This window comes from Callithrix jacchus, chromosome 18, assembly GCF_049354715.1.
Source record: "Callithrix jacchus isolate 240 chromosome 18, calJac240_pri, whole genome shotgun sequence".
Taxonomy (NCBI): Eukaryota; Metazoa; Chordata; class Mammalia; order Primates; family Cebidae; genus Callithrix; species Callithrix jacchus.
Genome location: NC_133519.1, coordinates 37,223,914 through 37,241,447, shown reverse-complemented (window position 1 = coordinate 37,241,447; position 17,534 = coordinate 37,223,914). Strand labels below are relative to the sequence as shown.

Genomic DNA, 17,534 nt, shown 5'->3' with positions numbered 1-17,534 from the left:
GGAGGGAGTCACATTCGGGTTTAAATTCCAGCTTTGACACTTAATAACTGTGGACCTTGGACAAATTATTTAACCTTTCTGAGTTCCCTCTCTGTAAAATGGAAATAATCCATAACTCACAGAAATGTCTTGGGGATTAAATAAAATAACTCATGTAAATTACTTGGTGCATAGTAGGCATTCAATAAATGTCAGTTCACTTCTTCTCCCAGTTAATAACACTTATTACACTATATTAAAAACTAGAACCAGACTGTGATAATGCATTTCTTTATTAGCTATTTAAGCCAAATAACTAATTTCCCCCAGGGGGAAGAGAGAGAAATGTTGAATTAGTTTCATTTGGTGACCTTATTTATTAATCTTTCTTTTTCTTCAGCATTATTCAGTTTCATAGCCCGCAATTTAGTTTTCAAGCAACAAAAATGACACAGTTTGGTATTCTTTTCAACTTTACTGTGCCAGAATTGTTTTTTTAAAATTTATGATTACATCTGCCACTTAATAGGGACCATTATTAATTATATTAACAGCTCGATTGTGTTCCATAACTATATCCTGCTGACAAACTTTTGCTCTCAGCAGTTTCCCTGAAGTCGAAGCACTTAAAAGAATCAAGTTTTAAATGACAATGCCACAGCAAAAGAAAAGCAGGCGTGGGCAAGAGGACGCACGCCGTCTGTGTTCTTTCCTGTTAATTTTATATGTTTGCATTTAAGTGGAGCCACGTTTTCCTCAAGGACGCAACCCAAGTAAGGCCAGCAGGAAAAGTGGAAACTGACTAAGTGAGCTGGAACTACAGTACCATTGCACCTTTAAGGACTGGAGACTTGGTGTTAGCTCGGCCTCCTTCCCGGCCCACCTCTGAACTCTGATTGACAGGGCGCCGGGCGAGGAGGAGCTGAAGGAGGCTGGGGAGGAGGCGCAGTGAGGAAAGTAGGGGAGGAGGGGCCGGTCTTTATCTGTTGGCCAATCAGGAGAGGGAGGCGGAGCTCCTGGGGCCCTCCTCCCTCCTTCTCTCCCCAGCCTCCCGGCTTCCCCGCCCCCTCTCTTTCCCTTTGCCCCCTCCCCTCTCCTCCTTCTCGTCCTCCTCCTCCTCCTTCTCCTCCTCCTCCTCTTCCTCCTCCTCCTCCTCCTCCTTCTCCTCCTCCTCCTCCTCTCAGGCTGTGGTTTTTCTGTATATGTTTCTGGAGTCCTGAGCCTGAGCTAAACAAAAGCAGGAGGCTGACGGGGCTGCTGGAGTTTGCAGAGACACGGAGGAGAAGAGAGCCTGTGCTTTGCCTGCCGCCGCAGCTGGGGGAGATCTGGCTTTTGCAACAGCCCACCCCCTTTGAGATCACTCTGGCCCGGAGTGGGGGTGGGGGGCAGCGGGGGGTGGGGGGGAAAGTTTGCATTGCAATCCCCCTGCCTTCCTCCCGATCAATGCATATTTGCAAAAGGATTAAGCCACAGATTTAAGCGCCGGGAGCCCATTTCTGCCTTGCAAAGGAGACCGGACTGAAAAACCAAAAGCCAGCTCTGATTTCTTTTCGCCAAGTGGGAAGGTGGTTTATTTTTCTTGCTTTTTGGAGTCAACACCCTTCCCCACCAGCCCTTATCCCCACCCTCACCCCGCAACCCCTTCACGCCCCCTCCCCCTCCCCCCTCCCCATCCTCCCACCATCCTCTAGAGGCAAAGGGATTTTTTTTTCTTTTGGTCTTCTTTTTTCCCCCTTCCCTGTTTATCCTGAAAAGGATTTGAAGACAAGCTTGAAGGATAAAAAGCCTTGGTGCTTCCCAGGAGCCGAGCCGAGGAGCAGAAGAGGAAGAGCCGGGGGCTGCCGTAGCCTTTGGAGATGGACGAGCAGCCCAGGCTGATGCATTCCCATGCTGGGGTCGGGATGGCCGGACACCCCGGCCTGTCCCAGCACTTGCAGGATGGGGCCGGAGGGACCGAGGGGGAGGGCGGGAGGAAGCAGGACATTGGAGACATTTTACAGCAAATTATGACCATCACAGACCAGAGTTTGGATGAGGCGCAGGCCAGGTGAGATGGAGGCTTTTCTTTTCCTTTCTTGGGGTTTTTTGTTTTTCTCCCTCTCGCAGGGGGAAACAATGGGAACCGAATCACCACAGCGCTTTTTAAAAAAAATGTTATTTCTTTTCTCATTTTGACAAGCAACTACATGGCGGAGGAGTAAAATCTGAAGGAGCGTTGTTATCGAAAGTGTAATCGCCCATGCCGAGATGTGGCTGTGTACATATTGTGTGTGTGTGTGTGTGTGTGTGTGTGTATAGGGGTATTCATTTATATCCACACAAACACACAGGCACGCCGAAAATACTGCCAACTGATCCAAAAGCGGCCCTCGGCACTTTTTACTGCTTTAAAAAAGTAACAGAGAAAGCAGAATTGTCAAGTTTTGAGCAGCATTCCATGCCTTCTTGTTGAGGGGACTCTGTAACATTACAAAATAAAATGTCCCAAGAACACTTTATTTGCAAATTTAGTTGACTCCTTACCTAATTCAGCGAGTTTGATTTTCTTTCTTGACTTAGCCGTCCAAAATTATTTTTTTCTCCTTTCTCCCTACCCCAAATACAAAACAACAAAAAAGCAGGGTATTTCTTTGTCGGTAGTTGTCAGCTATCCAGAAAATATTTTTCATTCACTTAATTCTGTTTTTTAAAAAAGTTAATGAAAAGATAATTTTGTTTTTAGGCATATTTGTTAGTTTTTAAGAGACTCAGATTTTTAGTTTAACTTTATTGTCTCCTAATTTGAGTCCGTTTACTAACCTTCCAGGACACAGACAGCTATGTATGGTCCTTTAAAAAGGGGTGGGGGGACAAAAATCAAGCATGCTCTTTGCCCCATGCTTCTTTCAGGACCACTCAGAAATGAAAGCATGTGTGAATTTTACGTATTTCAATACTATAGGATATGAAGGTCTTTATTAAGGAAACATAATAAACTGTGTAGCTTCTCAAGTTAACCCACTGCCAGGTACATGGTTCTCTACTCCAGGATTTTACAGCAAATTGTCTTTCAAAGTAAAACAGAGACTAAGTGACAACCCACTAACAGCTTGCCCAAGGCCGAACTCGAAAAGGAGAATTTAAAAAATCTAATGACCACATATGTCTATACGATTACCCAGCTTTGTTATATCTCCAGAGTAGCGGTTTTTTTCTTTGAAAACCTTGTAAACATATATACACAACTCCTATACTTCAGATGCCTTGGTAATATGGAGAAGACATCATTATGTGTATTTCTGCCTAAGTGAAATAAGAATCTGAGTTAAGAAAATGAGAAGAAGCAGTTAAAAACATGGATGTTATGAATAATACTCAATTTTAGCTGCAAGCACATGCAACATGTAAACTCAAAGTACTAGGGTTTATGGGTGTTTGAAAACTTGGAAATGTTGAAAGACTCAAACTATTTTAAGTTTTTTTTTTAAATGGGGAAATTTAAAAAATTAATTGGTGCCCTTTTTGAATTTTATTATCTGAAGGAAAGCTAATAGGTATGGTAAGAGGAAGATTTCCCACTGGCAAATTCTCTTTTGAATTGGAACATATTTCTCTATTAAATTGTTCTAGAAAAATACACTCACACATACCAATAAACTGGCTTAAAAACAAGTTTGTGAAGTGGAAGGGCCAGTAAGAGTAGATACTCACTACTTTTTTGATGTTCAGGCTCTCCTTTTTTGTGAAACTGAGGACAAACAGGGCCTGGTGACTTCCCCCTTTCAATGGCCTAGAAGCAGAGAGAGATCAGATACAATTTTGGGATGGGGAAATTTTTAGTTCTTCCTTTATAGCTAGCTCCATTTGTGTGCTGTGAAAATGCAATATTTTTATAAAGCTGTGTGAGAATTTTTATTTACATTTGGGCCTATGTATAAAAATAGAATTAATGAAAACTATTTTAAAAGACCCAGGAAAGGTCTTTGATACTTTAAAGCATTTTCCATCTTTTTTTTCATCCTACATGAGAACTTACTAAAATCAATACTAAGCTTTCTTTTTGGATAAACAATGTAACTCCTAACTCCACTTAGTAGATAGTATGTCCTTTTTCCTTTTCTTAGTCACACCTTTAAAATGTATATTATTTACAAAAGTAAACCATTAATGTTTTAGATATAATGTATGTGTTCATTTTGCTAGTCCTGAATTTTGAGTTTATTACTCCCCTAGTGTACAGTACATAGAGCATGTTTCTGATATCTGTTCTTCGTGAGGATGTGTGTCTATTTTTTAACTTTCAAAGGGATTAAAAAAGAATTGAATGTGTTTTGAGTGCCAGAACTTTCCATTTTATCTTTACACATTAATTTTAGTTAGTAAACAGAATTTCCTTAACTAATAGCTGATATGATAAGTATCTTGTTTCCAAAACAGTATCATTCTGCTGAGTGATTCCATAATAAAATAGAAGGAAAGGTATTGTTTTGTTCCTCAAGTGCATTTGGAATACACACACACACACACACACACGCACACACACACGCGCGTGCGTGCGTGCTTGAGAACCAGGTAAATCACTAATCTAAAAGAGAAAATTGCATTTATTTTTCCCCCAATGGGTGCAAGGTCCTAATTGTAAATAATTGAATTTCAACACCTGCAAATAAGCAGTGTGTGCACAAGAGGCATAATGTGAACACAGAGAAATGAATTTATTCCCCATATGGGTATGTTTGCCCCCTGGCAATGCATTTCCATACTCTTTAACTTGGGGACTGAAATGTTATAAATTGACAGTTCTACTCAGAAGACCTTTCAAGCATCTTGTGTTTATGAGAATACAGGGGCATCTGCGGAATGAATTCGAACACATGGATGAATTAAATTTGAAAACACACAGACCGAGAGGCAGGCAGTTCCTAGGCTGTGGTCGCTGCATAGATTTTACAAAACTGTTAACCTATGCCTTTGGCTTTGCTGTATTCATTGTCCTGGGAAGAATTGTGGATTTAAGAATTCCACTTTGATTAAACTACTTAAAAAAAACAAACAAACAAAAAATCCTTTCCCTGAATGGGCATAATTTAGGTTAGTTCTGTTCTGTAGTTAAATCCCTACTCTCTCCCTGCTAATTAACATTATTTCTTTTTCTATGGCGGGACTCTGTATATTAAGTCATAAAAACAATTGAAGCATGTCCCAGGGTTATGCTTGGTATATAATTTTGTCTAAATGTTCAAATGTTTTCACCCTGTACATTATCGGCAGTTTGATCTTGAGAGTCCACCTAAGCTATCATGTTGTTTCTTTCTTGCAGAAAACATGCTTTAAACTGCCACAGAATGAAGCCTGCCTTGTTTAATGTGTTGTGTGAAATCAAAGAAAAAACAGGTAGGAATGAGATTCCAACATTTTAGCATTTTCTTTGGCCAATGAAATCACTTAACCAGCAGTCACAAATCTATTATTTAAATATTAAAATTTCAGAATACAAGTACTATCAAGATTGACCTCATATTCTGATAGGAAGTCCCAATCCTGCTTTCTTTAAAAGAAAGCATCAAGTTTCTTGGACAGTTATTATCAAGCACTACTGGTTAATTTTCTATAACTCTATTTCCAGCCTTTTTGAGATTGGGGCTAAAATACAGATTCTGAAAGGAAATTCATAGACTGATATATCTTTGGGGCAAAAATATGAAAGTAAAAGTTCATTTTGTTAAGGAATCTATTTTGGTCTGTTTTTAAAACCCTAATTTTTTTGGAATTGTGTATGGGGGTGTTAAACTGTTTAAAGTTTCCTTTCCTTTTTTTCTTGTAATTACACAAAGCAGCAGACTAGAGGTTCGCAACCGAAAGTGTTGTCAAATACCTTTGTGGAATGCGCTATACATTAGGTCATCAGTATTTGAGTGGCCTGTGATTTTATTGCATGGAGAATCGTTGGGTTTAGGAGAGTATAACGCCATGAGATCATTCACTCTGTTGTTTTTCTACTTTCTAGACCTCATATCATGGACTGACACACTTATAACACATCCCAGGAGGGCATTTAAATTTTAAAGCAACAATTAAAAAATAGCAGTCATCAATCAGAGGTGTTCTTAAACAACAGATGCTCTGGGAAGGACATTTAGCAACATCCCCTTGTTTGTTTATTTTAATCCTTAATTTTCCAAAGTGGGTAAAGCTCTTCCTTGTAAGAAGAAAGATTTGAGAAGGCAATCTGAAACCAGGGAATAAAGATGAGGGACAAGGGGCGGTTATATAAAGCGGGAGCTTCTCTTGGGCTCTGACTTACCCGCACGCTTTAGAGCAGTGCAAAGTACCTGACATCCTATTTATTTATTTATTTATTTTTTACAACAAGGAGTGTAACAGTCAATAATTCATATCTAAACCATATAAGCAAGGGCATGACATGAATGAAAGTGACAATAAATATGATTGCATGCTTGGTTGATATACATTGATAGTTACACATAAAAAAGGGGCGGGGGGAGAGGGCACACAGAGTGGCTTTCTTTTTGAGAGCTCTCTGTGTTTTTTCTTTTAAAAAATAAATAGTTTCAAGATGTGACCGTTGATTGAATATGTAATTACTCGGGTCTTGAAATGTGTATAAAATTAGTACGCAGCTCCTTTGTTGAATGTTATTTGTGTTGTGCATAGCATTCTAGACAAAGCACCTAGAAGTGATGTTCAGACCTGTAAGTCTTCCAGGTTGCCTTGCCAAAGCCTAACCTTATTGCAATCCTGTTAATTGCATTATTTTAGCTCTTTTAAGAGATTTATGGACTGTGCATTCAAATATCAAAAGAGCTTTTTTCCAGTTTGTCACACTTTTTAGGTTTTTTTTTTCTATTAGCCCAGAGTAGTAAAGCTAAGTATGTGTGTGTGTGTATATATATATATATATTTTTTTTTCTCTTTTCTCTTTTTTCTTCTTTGATCACTGATGCTTATTTACTTTGAATATTTGGTTTGTTGGGATTTGTTTCTAATCGAATATGAGTTCCAGCTGATCTTGTTTCATAAAATGTAAAATCAAAATATAAACGCATATGTGATAATACAGACTAAAGAGAGTCTATTTTTGAAGATGCTTTATCAGATTTTTAGTGAAAGGAAACCTGTCAGGGCACTTAAATGTACATTGTGGCCAAAGTATTTCATTCTAGTTTCCTAATTAAAACCTACTGAGGCAGTAGATCAAAGTGGGTGGGTGTGAATAGAGATCCGGTTCAGGTATGGGATAAAGAGTTAGCTCCTTGTTCATACTGGCTAAAGTATAGTGTGATAGGAAGTAAAGTAGAATTGGTCAAAGAAACATTCTGAAAGTTTTTTTTTTTATTTTGTGTCAATACATTTAATATTTAGAGACTTAAAAAAATCTGAATTAAGGTTTTTTTGTGTTGTCTCTAGAATAATATATTTTAAAAAATAGTTTATCAAATAATGTAAATTGAAAGTGATAAGAATCATTGCCACCTGTGTTAAGGGGGAAACGCGCGCGCACACACACACACACACACAAAAATTTTGGATTAAGAGGGCACTTCTGGGCAAAAAAGTAGGGGGAGAAAAGGCTTACCTCCCTCTTAGTCTTCAACTTGTGTGTTGGAAGGATTGAAGGGAAGGAAAAAACCTCTTCTGGAATGTTGAGTGTTGTGTTAAAGGTAGGAGTCAACTGTGGTGTGCTGAAAAGAACCCTTTGAGTCTAAAGCACAATTACTTGGCTACTCGGGATCCCAGAAGCTTCAGTCTTTCTGCCAATATCTTCCATGCAGTTGATGTGTCGGAGGAACAAAGTGTCTGTAAAGTTGCAGGAGCTTTTTTTTTTTTTTTTTTTTCCACTTCTTCCTTGACACAGAGCTGGTAAAAAGATCCCTTGAGTGATCAGTTCACAAACATTCCTTTATTGTTTGGGGACTTTTTCTATTGCTACTTTCAAGACTTGCATTAAATGAGTATTTTTGAATTTTCGTCTCAAGCATTATAATGCTTATAATAGTACTAGAGGTTACTTGGTTTAGGGTGGGCTTTGTTTGTTCGTGTTCTAACAAGAAGTTCATACATTAGGCTCACCTAGACAGAGCTCTTGAGAGGAACTTGGTAATTGCACTGGTTTGTTATTTTTGCTTTTTTGCATCTCTTAATGATTTTATAGTTGGAAGACTTAGACATAAATAAGAAAACCAGCTAACATGTATTACCAGCCTTTTGGAACTTTAAAAATACATACACACATGCACCTAATACCCCAAAGTAGGCAGTGCCGTCTGAATTACAGTTGATTGATGGGTGTTTAAGTCAGAAATTACTATGGGGATATTTAAGAAACAAAACAAAACAAAAAGAACCTATGTGTCTTCTTGCTTCAGAATGTGGGTAAGTTTTTATTTTGATATCTTTTCGCTTTTAAAAAAATGCTAAGAAAAAGAGTGCCAGCAAAATGCTCCGGTGGAAATCTCAAAGAGCAGCTACGAAACCCTGTCCAGACCTACAGCAATGTATATTTCACATGCCGCTTTTATCTGCTGGCTCATTCTAGGAATCCAGACAATGAGAGTTCTGGACCATTTAATACAACATTTGCTTTTGGATTTTTAAGATCCATTTCTTGTCTTCTGGCATATTAGCAATACAGTGAGTTTTGCGTATGTATATATGTGGTGGTAATGGGGGTGGTGGGATGGAAGAAAAGGAGAAAAAGTCAAGCCTACTACATTTCTTTAAAAAACCCTTGAATATATTTTTAAAGATTTCTCGATGTTTTTTCAGTGCTGTGTCAAAATAACGCAAGTTTAAAAATTAGGAAAACACAAAAAATACTGAAGGCCATTTGCTAAGGAGAATATTTATAGATAGCAGTGAATAGCTGCAATTGTTATGAATAGTTTTTAATTTTAGAACATAATAGCTATATATGGTACTTTTCAGCCAATTTTCCTCTGTGCATTGTCTGCACTGAAGTTAACGCAAATCAAATCTTTGGAGGAGGTTAAAAAAATAATTTTTTGCTCCTTAACACCCTTTTGTTCCCTCTCTTTCCTTTTCTCTCTGTGTTCAATTAACACCCCCATCACAGAACCGTAGCTAGCGTGTATGTGTTTTTTTAACTTTACTACTGTATTTCACTTTTGACACCCTCCCTTATTATTCTCGCCTGCCACTTCTTTTTAATATAGCAAATACCTTATGGGACTTCTCCTCCTCTCCTCTCCCCTTTAAAGCATTAGAGAATAATTTGTGGCGGGGCACGGTGGCTCAAGCCTGTAATCCCAGCACTTTGGGAGGCCGAGGCGGGTGGATCATGAGGTCAAGAGATCGAGACCATCCTGGTCAACATGGTGAAACCCCGTCTCTACTAAAAATACAAAAAATTAGCTGAGCATGGTGGCGCATGCCTGTAATCCCAGCTACTAGGGAGGCTGAGGCAGGAGAATTGCTTGAACCCAGGAGGCGGAGGTTGCGGTGAGCCGAGATCGCGCCATTGCACTCCAGCCTGGGTAACAAGAGCAAAACTCCGTCTCAAATAAATAAATAAATATTTAAAAAAATTAAAATTAAAATTAAAAAAAGAATAATTTGTGTGTCTATATATATGTTTGTGTGTGTGTGTGTGTGTGTGTGTGTGTGTGTGTTTGCATACATAGGTGGAGGAGTGGTGGGTTATGGAAGGAAGCTGTAGATTGCAGGAAGAGAATTCTAATAGTATTAGGCCTTGAGCAAAGTAGGAGTAAAATAACTTTAAACAATTTAGAGCAGCCTCTGATCAGATTCCTTTTGGGGTCGAAGTGGTAGGAGTCGTTTTCATAGAAGCGCATCAATAGCCAGCAAATGCAAAAACTTTTCTTGCTGATGAGAAAATTCAAGAATTCGTTTCATTTTTTTTTTCTCCCTTCTGGTAAAGATGCTGAGGAAAGAAAAGGGGATCAAATGAAAGGAATTTGCAAGTCAGTTTTACCTGATGCTGTCTTTCAGGTATAGTGTGTTAAGGCAGAATTAATGTGGTTGAACCCTATATTATTTATTATAATGTGGATATATACTATAGACCCACAACAATATAACTCTGACCAGCATAAGAAGAACTTGTAATGAGACATGTCCTTTCTTTTTAGTCACTTTTGTATATTCCATTTTTAGTCTATTAGAATTAGAACAATTCTGGCTTTTGAGAAGTGCAAAGAGCAGTTTGGTCAAAGCTGCCAGAATGAGATTTTGGGAAATGTGGTGTCATTTTTTCTAGTAATAGGAGGGTCTGCGAGGATTGGACATGAGAGAGATTGAGGTTACACTGAAGAATCTGGAAGGGGACTTATGAGAGGGGAAACAGAACCTTGTGACCTAAAAGTTATATGGCGTTGAGCTGGGATGGGTAAGCGTGGGTCCTGTACAGTAGGCTGCTCTCTTGGCTGAGAAGGGGCATTGCCCGCCTGTGTGTTTTGGTCACTGCTGGTGCCAGGCCTGTTCACATGGTTCTGCCCTGCATTCTGCTGACATCCGTGAACTTTTTATTTTAGTTGTTGGAAAATTATAAAAAATAGCCCCAAACAACCAAAACCTAGATGTTGCACATAATTTAAATTGGAAGATATTTTCATTTTTAAAGCATGACCTTGGCTTCTTTTTGGGTCCTGGGCATGTCTTAGGAAAGCTTGTTCTTCAGTTTGGTTTCAGATCTCTTGTAGATGGATGCTGTTATGTTTGAACTTGGTGAAGCGAATCTACATATACTTTTTATTGCTTTTCCTTTAAAAGAAAGTTCACCAAAGTCCACATGATAAAGACAGTGTCCTAAGTCCAGCTCTAGACAGTTCTTACTCATTCTCCTATGACCCTAAGAAGCAACTATTCATTTGCATTGCCATGTTAACCTACTTTTGGGGAACATAATAATTTTGGCTCCATTGCCCTTGACCTACCATGGTGTGGTAAGATTTAAGGAATACAATAATTGATAAATAAGTAGAGAATTCCTGAGTTGTTTGTGAAGTGCTTTGAGCTCTCTGGGCTATATAAATGATATGGTGCTATGTTTTCTATAATAAATTTATCTTAGGATTCATGTCTTATTTCATTTCACAGGATATCAATGCTTTTAACTCTTTCAGGCCAAAAAAATGGTCTTTAATTAAGTAATGGGATAATCGATCGTCTTTGATGAAAAAAGTTATCTGGTTGTATCTTTGCCCCATCTGCATCTCAGAGATGTCACTTCTCGGAACTTAGCAGAGTGATCCCCAGAGGGAAAAGAAGGTGCAGGAATAGACTGTCATAAGATTATAACACCTATCCCCCGTTCTGGCAGAATAAGGCCAATAGCGTCTTACCGAAAGGTCTTCTTACCTCTGACAGCTCTCTTTCAATCTCTCAATTATTGGTGGAAATCAAGATTGCAGTGGGTGAAAAATTCATCCTTTTTGGTTTAGATTGTGGTTTCCACTAAATCTTCTACTGAAACTTTTGTCATTAAGGAGGTATTGGAGTGGGTATACCTCACACTCTGTGCTAGTTCTGGACCTTCTACTAAGTAGTTATAAGATTACAGAAAAGTTGCTTAAATAGTTTTATGATAAACTGTAATAGTAGTGGAATATTAAGAGCAGTTATAGACTTGGTCTTTAAAGCCAGACTCTCTGAGTTTGTATCCCAGATCTTTTACATCTTAGCTGTGTGCCCTTATTCAACTTACAAAACCTCTCTGTGCCTCATTTTCCCTTATTTATAAAATGCAGATGATAAGGGTACTTATCTTAGAGGGTCGCTGTGAGGGTTAAATAAGGTGATACATGTAAATTGTAGTGCCTGGCATAAACAGTCAATAGCTGCTAGGTGTTATTATTTCTGGACTTGTTTTCTTATATGAAATAGAGAGGCTTATACCAGATGGTCCCTAAAGACAGAGCCAATTCCAAGACTCCGATTTTATGCTGAAAAGAGACAAAAATTGCTGAATTTAAGATTTGCTTTCTTTTTTCCCTTGCAATTTTTTTTTTTTTAAATCAGAGTCTCACTCTACCTCCAGGCTGGAGGGCAGTGGTGTGATCTCAGCTCACTGAAACCTCTGCCCCCTGGGTTCAAGTGATTCTCCTGCCTCAGCCTCCTGAGTGGCTAGGATTACAGGCATGCACCAGCTAAATTTTGTTTCTAGTAGAGAGAGGGTTTCACCATGGTGGCCAGGCTGGTTTCAAACTCCTGGTCTCAAATGATCTATCTGCCTCAGCCTCCCAGTGCTGGGTTTATGGGCGTGAGCCACCACATCTGGCCATGTTTCCCTTGTGGTCCTCTAAAGTGAGAATTAACTATATCTGGCCAAAAGTCTAGGACTAGATTGGAAGAAAATGGGGAAAAGAGAATGGGTAAGAACAGAGAAAAAGTTTTTAATTATCTACAAACTGGACAACAACCACTTGAAAAGCTAGAATTGCATGTATTAGGGACAGTGTTTTCTTAACGCAGCAACTGAGGCATTGTGCAAGCCTAGTTAAAAACATTTTCTCTCTGAAGATACATCAGGCTATCCATTCAATTTGCAAAGTTCTAAAGCAGGAAAAATAGCACAAAGTGAGTTTAGGGCAACCTAACCTTGTCTATTTTTTTTTTTTTTTAATTATACTTAAGCTCTGGGATACATGTGCAGAACATGCAGGTTTGTTATATAGGTATACATGTGACATGGTGGTTTGCTGCACCCATCAACCCATCATCTACATTAGGTATTTCTCCTAATGCTATCCCTCCCCTAGTCTCCCAACAGGCCCTGGTATATGATGTTCCCCTCCCTGTGTACATGTGTTCTCATAGTTCAACTCCCACTTACAAGTGAGAACATGTGGTGTTTGGTTTTCTGTTCCTGTGTTTGTTTGCTGAGAATGATGGTTTCCAGCTTCATCCATGTCTCTGCAAAGGACATGAACTCATCCTTTTGTATGGCTGCATAGTATTCCATGGTGTGTATGTGCCACATTTTCTTTATCCAGTCTATCATTGATGGGCATTTGGGTTGATTCCAAGTCTTTGCTATTGTGAATAGTGCTGCAAAAAACATACGTGTGCATGTGTCTTTATAGTAGAATGACTTATAATCCTTTGGGTATAATTGACCCAGCAATGGGTCACATGGCATTTCTAGTTCTAGATCCTTGAGGAATCACCACACTATCTTCCGCAATGGTTGAACTAACTTACATTCCTACCAACAGTGTAAAAGCTTTCCTGTTTCTCCACATCCTCTCCAGCATGTTTCCTGACTTTCTAAGGATCGCCATTCTAACTGGTGTGAGATGGTATCTCATTGTGGTTTTGATTTGCATCTCTCTAATGACCAGTGATGATGAGCTTTTTTTTCATCAGTTTGTTGGCCTCATATATGTCTTCTTTTGAGAAGTGTCTGTTCATATCCTTCACTTACTTTTTGATGGAGGGCAACCTGACCTTTTCTTGCCTTTCTAATAGGTTTCTTATTTAGGATAAATGTTATCTTTGTCATAAGGACAACCTTGATTCATAGTAGATTTATTCTTTATTATTATTTTTATAGCTTATTGAAATATATTTCCAACATTATGAAATTCACTCATTTAAATGATATACAGGTAGGTGGTTTTTAGTATATTCACAAAGTTGTGAACCCATTACCACAATCTAATTTTAGAATATTTTTATCAGACCCCCCCCAAAAAAAAACCCAGTACATATTACCAATCAGTCCATGTTACCCCTTCACCTAGTGCACAGTGACTACTAACTTACTTTCTGTCTTCATGAGTTTTTCCTATTCTGGACATTTCACATAAATCGAATCATACAATATGTGATTTTTTTGACTCATTTCTTCTATTTAGCGTGTTTTTAAGGCTCCCCATGTTGTAGCGTGTATCAGTACTTCATTTTTCTTTATGGCCAAATACTATTCCATTGTGTGGATATACCACATTTTGCTTATTCATTATTCAATTGATGATCACTTAGGTTGTTTTTATTTTTTGACTATTATGAGTAATACTGATGAGAACCTTTGAATACAGGTTTTTATGTATGAATATGGTTTCATTTCTCTGAATATAGGACTGAAATTGCTGGCTCATGTGATAACCCTATGTTTAGATTTTGAGAAACTACCAAACTGTTTTACAGAGTGGCTGTAGTAGGTAGTAGGTACATTCTTTTTATTTTTTAAGAGCTTTATATTGAGGTATCTTTGGTATACAAAAATCTGTACATAATGTGATATATATATATATATATTTTTTTTTTTTTTTTTTTTTTAATTTGACATGGTGTATCCCAGGCCAGAGTGCAGTGGTGTGATCTTGGCTCACCACAATCTCTGCTTCCGAGGTTCAAGTGATTTTCCTGCCTCAGCCTGCTGAGTAGCTGGGATTACAATCGTGCACTACCATACCCAGTTGATTTTTGTATTTTTAGTAGAGACGGGGTTTCACCATGTTGCCAGGCTGCTCTCGAACTCCTGACCTCAAGTGATCCACTGGCCTTGGCCTCCCAAAGTGCTGGAATTACAGGCATGAGGCACTTGGCCTGAGCCACCACGCCCAGCCTGGTGTATTCTTAAGTCAAACTGTAAATGGCACTAAGTTTTGTCTTCAGCAATCTCCACATTCCATTCTTTCAACCTCTTTCTCCATTCAGTGAGGTCTCCTCTCCATGTTTAGAACTACTGTGTTTATCACCATGGATTGTCAATAGAGGATTGTCAATATTCTAAGAAAAAAAAAGGTTTTGATAAATTTATTTGACTTGAACTATGCATGATCGGGATTTCTGTGAAATCTCTGTTAGAACTATTTTTATTTTAAAGAGGAAAAAAACGTACGTCAAAGGAATGAATCTCCAATGCTGGAATTTCAGGTGTCAGGTTCCTGGAGAGGAAGACACTTTTGAAACAGATTGGAGAATTTTCTGATTAGTATTCTAGTGTGATAGAGGGAGCATGGACTTTGAGTGAAACCATTCTAGCTTGTGTAACATTAGTGAGTTATTTGATCTAACAGCTCTTCGGTGTTTTCATTTCTGTGGTGACGATCATAATACGTAGTATGTAGGCTTGCTTGGGCTGAAAAGGACAATAATATAAAGCACGTAGTTCAGTGAGTGCTCAACTAATGGCCACTACTGTTATTTTTCTGAAACCACATGACAGAGTGTTGACCACCTCGCTCATCAATTTGGCTCTGTCTGTTCAGGTTGAGCTTCTACTGCTTCTGCCTGGGAGCTATAGAGGCTTACTCACAGGCTTCCCGACCCTGCTTTTGTGTTAAATGGTTGTCAATATGAGAGAAATAAAAGTCTTTGGCAAAACGAAGCAAAAGGCATCTCCACACTTTTGCACCCTCCTCCTCCCCTTCTAGAAGTCCGTGGAGAGACTCTCATAGGACAGTGAGTGCTGTTTAGTGAACACCTGTCATTTTAAATTTAATGATTTAAATTTTCTAGTAGCTTCATTTTTAAAAAGTAAGAAGAAGCAGGTGAAATAAATTTTAACAATGCATCTTATTTAACCTAAATATATCCAAAAATCTTTCAACATGGAATCAACATAAAAATTATTAAGATATTTTGCATTTTTTGGTGCTAAGGCCTTGAAATGATAATGTTAAATTTAATGATTTACATTTAGTAGCCCTATTTTAAAAAGTAAAGAGAAACAAGTGAAACGAATTTTAATAATACATCTTATTTAACCCAAATACATTGAAAATATTTCAATATATAATCAACATAAACATTAATGAGGCATTTCACATTCTTTTTTTGTGTGTATGTGCTGGGGCTTTTACATCCATTGTGTATTTTACATTTACAGCACATCTTTATTTTATTTTTTATTTTTTTGAGATGGAGCCTCTCTCTGGTGTCCAGGCTGGAGTGCAGTGGCATGATCTCCACTTACTACAACCTCTGCCTCCCGGGTTCAAGTGATTCTCCTGCCTCAGCCTCCCAAGTAGTTGGGATTACAGGCACCTGCCATCATGTCCTGCTAATTTTTAGTAGTGACAGGGTTTCACTGTGTTGGCCAGGATGACCTTAATCTCCTGACCTTAGTAGGTGATCCACCCACCCCAGCTTCCCAAGGTGCTGGGATTACAGGTGTGAGCCACTGCACCTGGCATTTATATAGCACATCTGGATTTTGACTTGCTATAGTTCACATGCTCAATAGCTACATGTGAGTAGTATCTACCATATTGGACAGCACAGCCATAGAATAGTTGTTCTGGCATAAATCCCTGTTTCATTCTTTTTTGGCACAGTTTTTACATTCTGAGGAAGCTACATGGTTGTTTCCTACTCAAACTTGAGCTGGTAGTTCTGTAGCAATAGAAATTGGCTCCTGATGGATAGCCGTGTTCCGAATAAAGCATATCTGAGGCATCTTTTTCTGGCAGAGAACATCCACTGCGCCCTATTGAGGTCACTGCTGGAAGCTGGGATGGGTGGTTCCCCCTACCTCCTTCTCTCTGTTTTTTTGCTTCTTTCTTTTCATAGCTCTTCGTTTTAGCTTCTTTCTTCCTCCTTAACAAAATCTAAAGCGTTCCCCAGAATAGACTGAATGGGCCAAAGCAGTTCCTTGTTTTCTTTAGCTGCAATGCAACAGAACAAGGACAGAACACTCCATGGTATGACAGGAGTTTGCTGGACCCTGTGTCAGGAGTTCTGTGGCCTAACACTGACTGGCTCTGTGGTTGCATATTATTTTCAGAACGTGATTTAACCTCTTGGTCTCAGGTTTCCGCATCCATGGAATGGGTGACTCTAGAGAGCCCCTAATCTGACTCCATATTCCAGGCGTCATGAGCATCAGCATGATCCCTGCCAAAGCTTAGATTCCTAGGAGGGAAGGCAGGTGGAACATTTCTAAAAGAAAATTCTTTTTCATTGTTATGGCAGTTCTAATTTATCCTATGAATCCTTATATCTTTCCTAGAGAGTGATGTAAAACGGGTTAGGGTGGTGTTAACGTTACCCTCCACCAGTCAAGTTGAATTGGAGAAGGCAAACTGGGAGATAAAAAAAAGTGGAATTAAAATTCTTTTTATTGCTGGCGTGGTGGCTCACGCCCATAATCCCAGCACTTTGGGAGGCTGAGATGGGTGGATCACCTGAGGTCAGGAGTTCCACACCAGCCTGGCCAACATGGCAAAACACCGTCTCTACAAAAAATACAAAAATTAGCCATGTGTGGTGATGGGCACCTGTAATCCCAGTTGTTTAGGAGGCTGAGGTGGGCAAATCGCCCGAACCGGAGAGGTGGAGGTTGCAGTGAGCTGAGATGGTGCCTCTGCACTACAGCATGAGCTAAAGAGTGAGAACTCAAGGCTGGACTCTGCGTGGGGCCTCTTAAAAAAAATTATTATGGAAGCATTCAGGATCCCATTTATAACGCCAGTTGGAGGCCAGTCCCAGTTGAATCCACCTTGTGGGCTTTGTGACGGAATGCATGTGTTGTTTCCATGCTCTGTATTGGCAACTTTGGATTTTAGACTGGAAATCTGCTTTGGAATAGATTTCTGATTGCAGGATTGGAAGTGTAGAATACCTTTTTG

The 17,534-nt window shown here is 39.0% G+C and overlaps 1 protein-coding gene across 4 annotated transcripts in view; it reads left to right on the top strand.

Annotated features, from left to right (window-relative positions):
* Positions 1-1,208: 1,208 nt before the first annotated feature.
* Positions 1,209-17,534, top strand: part of PBX1 (PBX homeobox 1) — a 324,640-nt gene continuing 308,314 nt past the window's right edge. For 3 of the 4 annotated variants that reach the window (XM_035278949.3, XM_054247504.2, XM_008985116.5), the window contains exons 1-2: positions 1,209-2,026; positions 5,279-5,352. In XM_035278949.3, coding sequence (XP_035134840.1) covers positions 1,836-2,026; positions 5,279-5,352 — 265 coding nt within the window. In that variant the 5' untranslated portion in view covers positions 1,209-1,835. The remainder of the gene's footprint in view (positions 2,027-5,278; positions 5,353-17,534) is intronic. The other variant, XM_008985115.5, reaches the window with a different exon arrangement.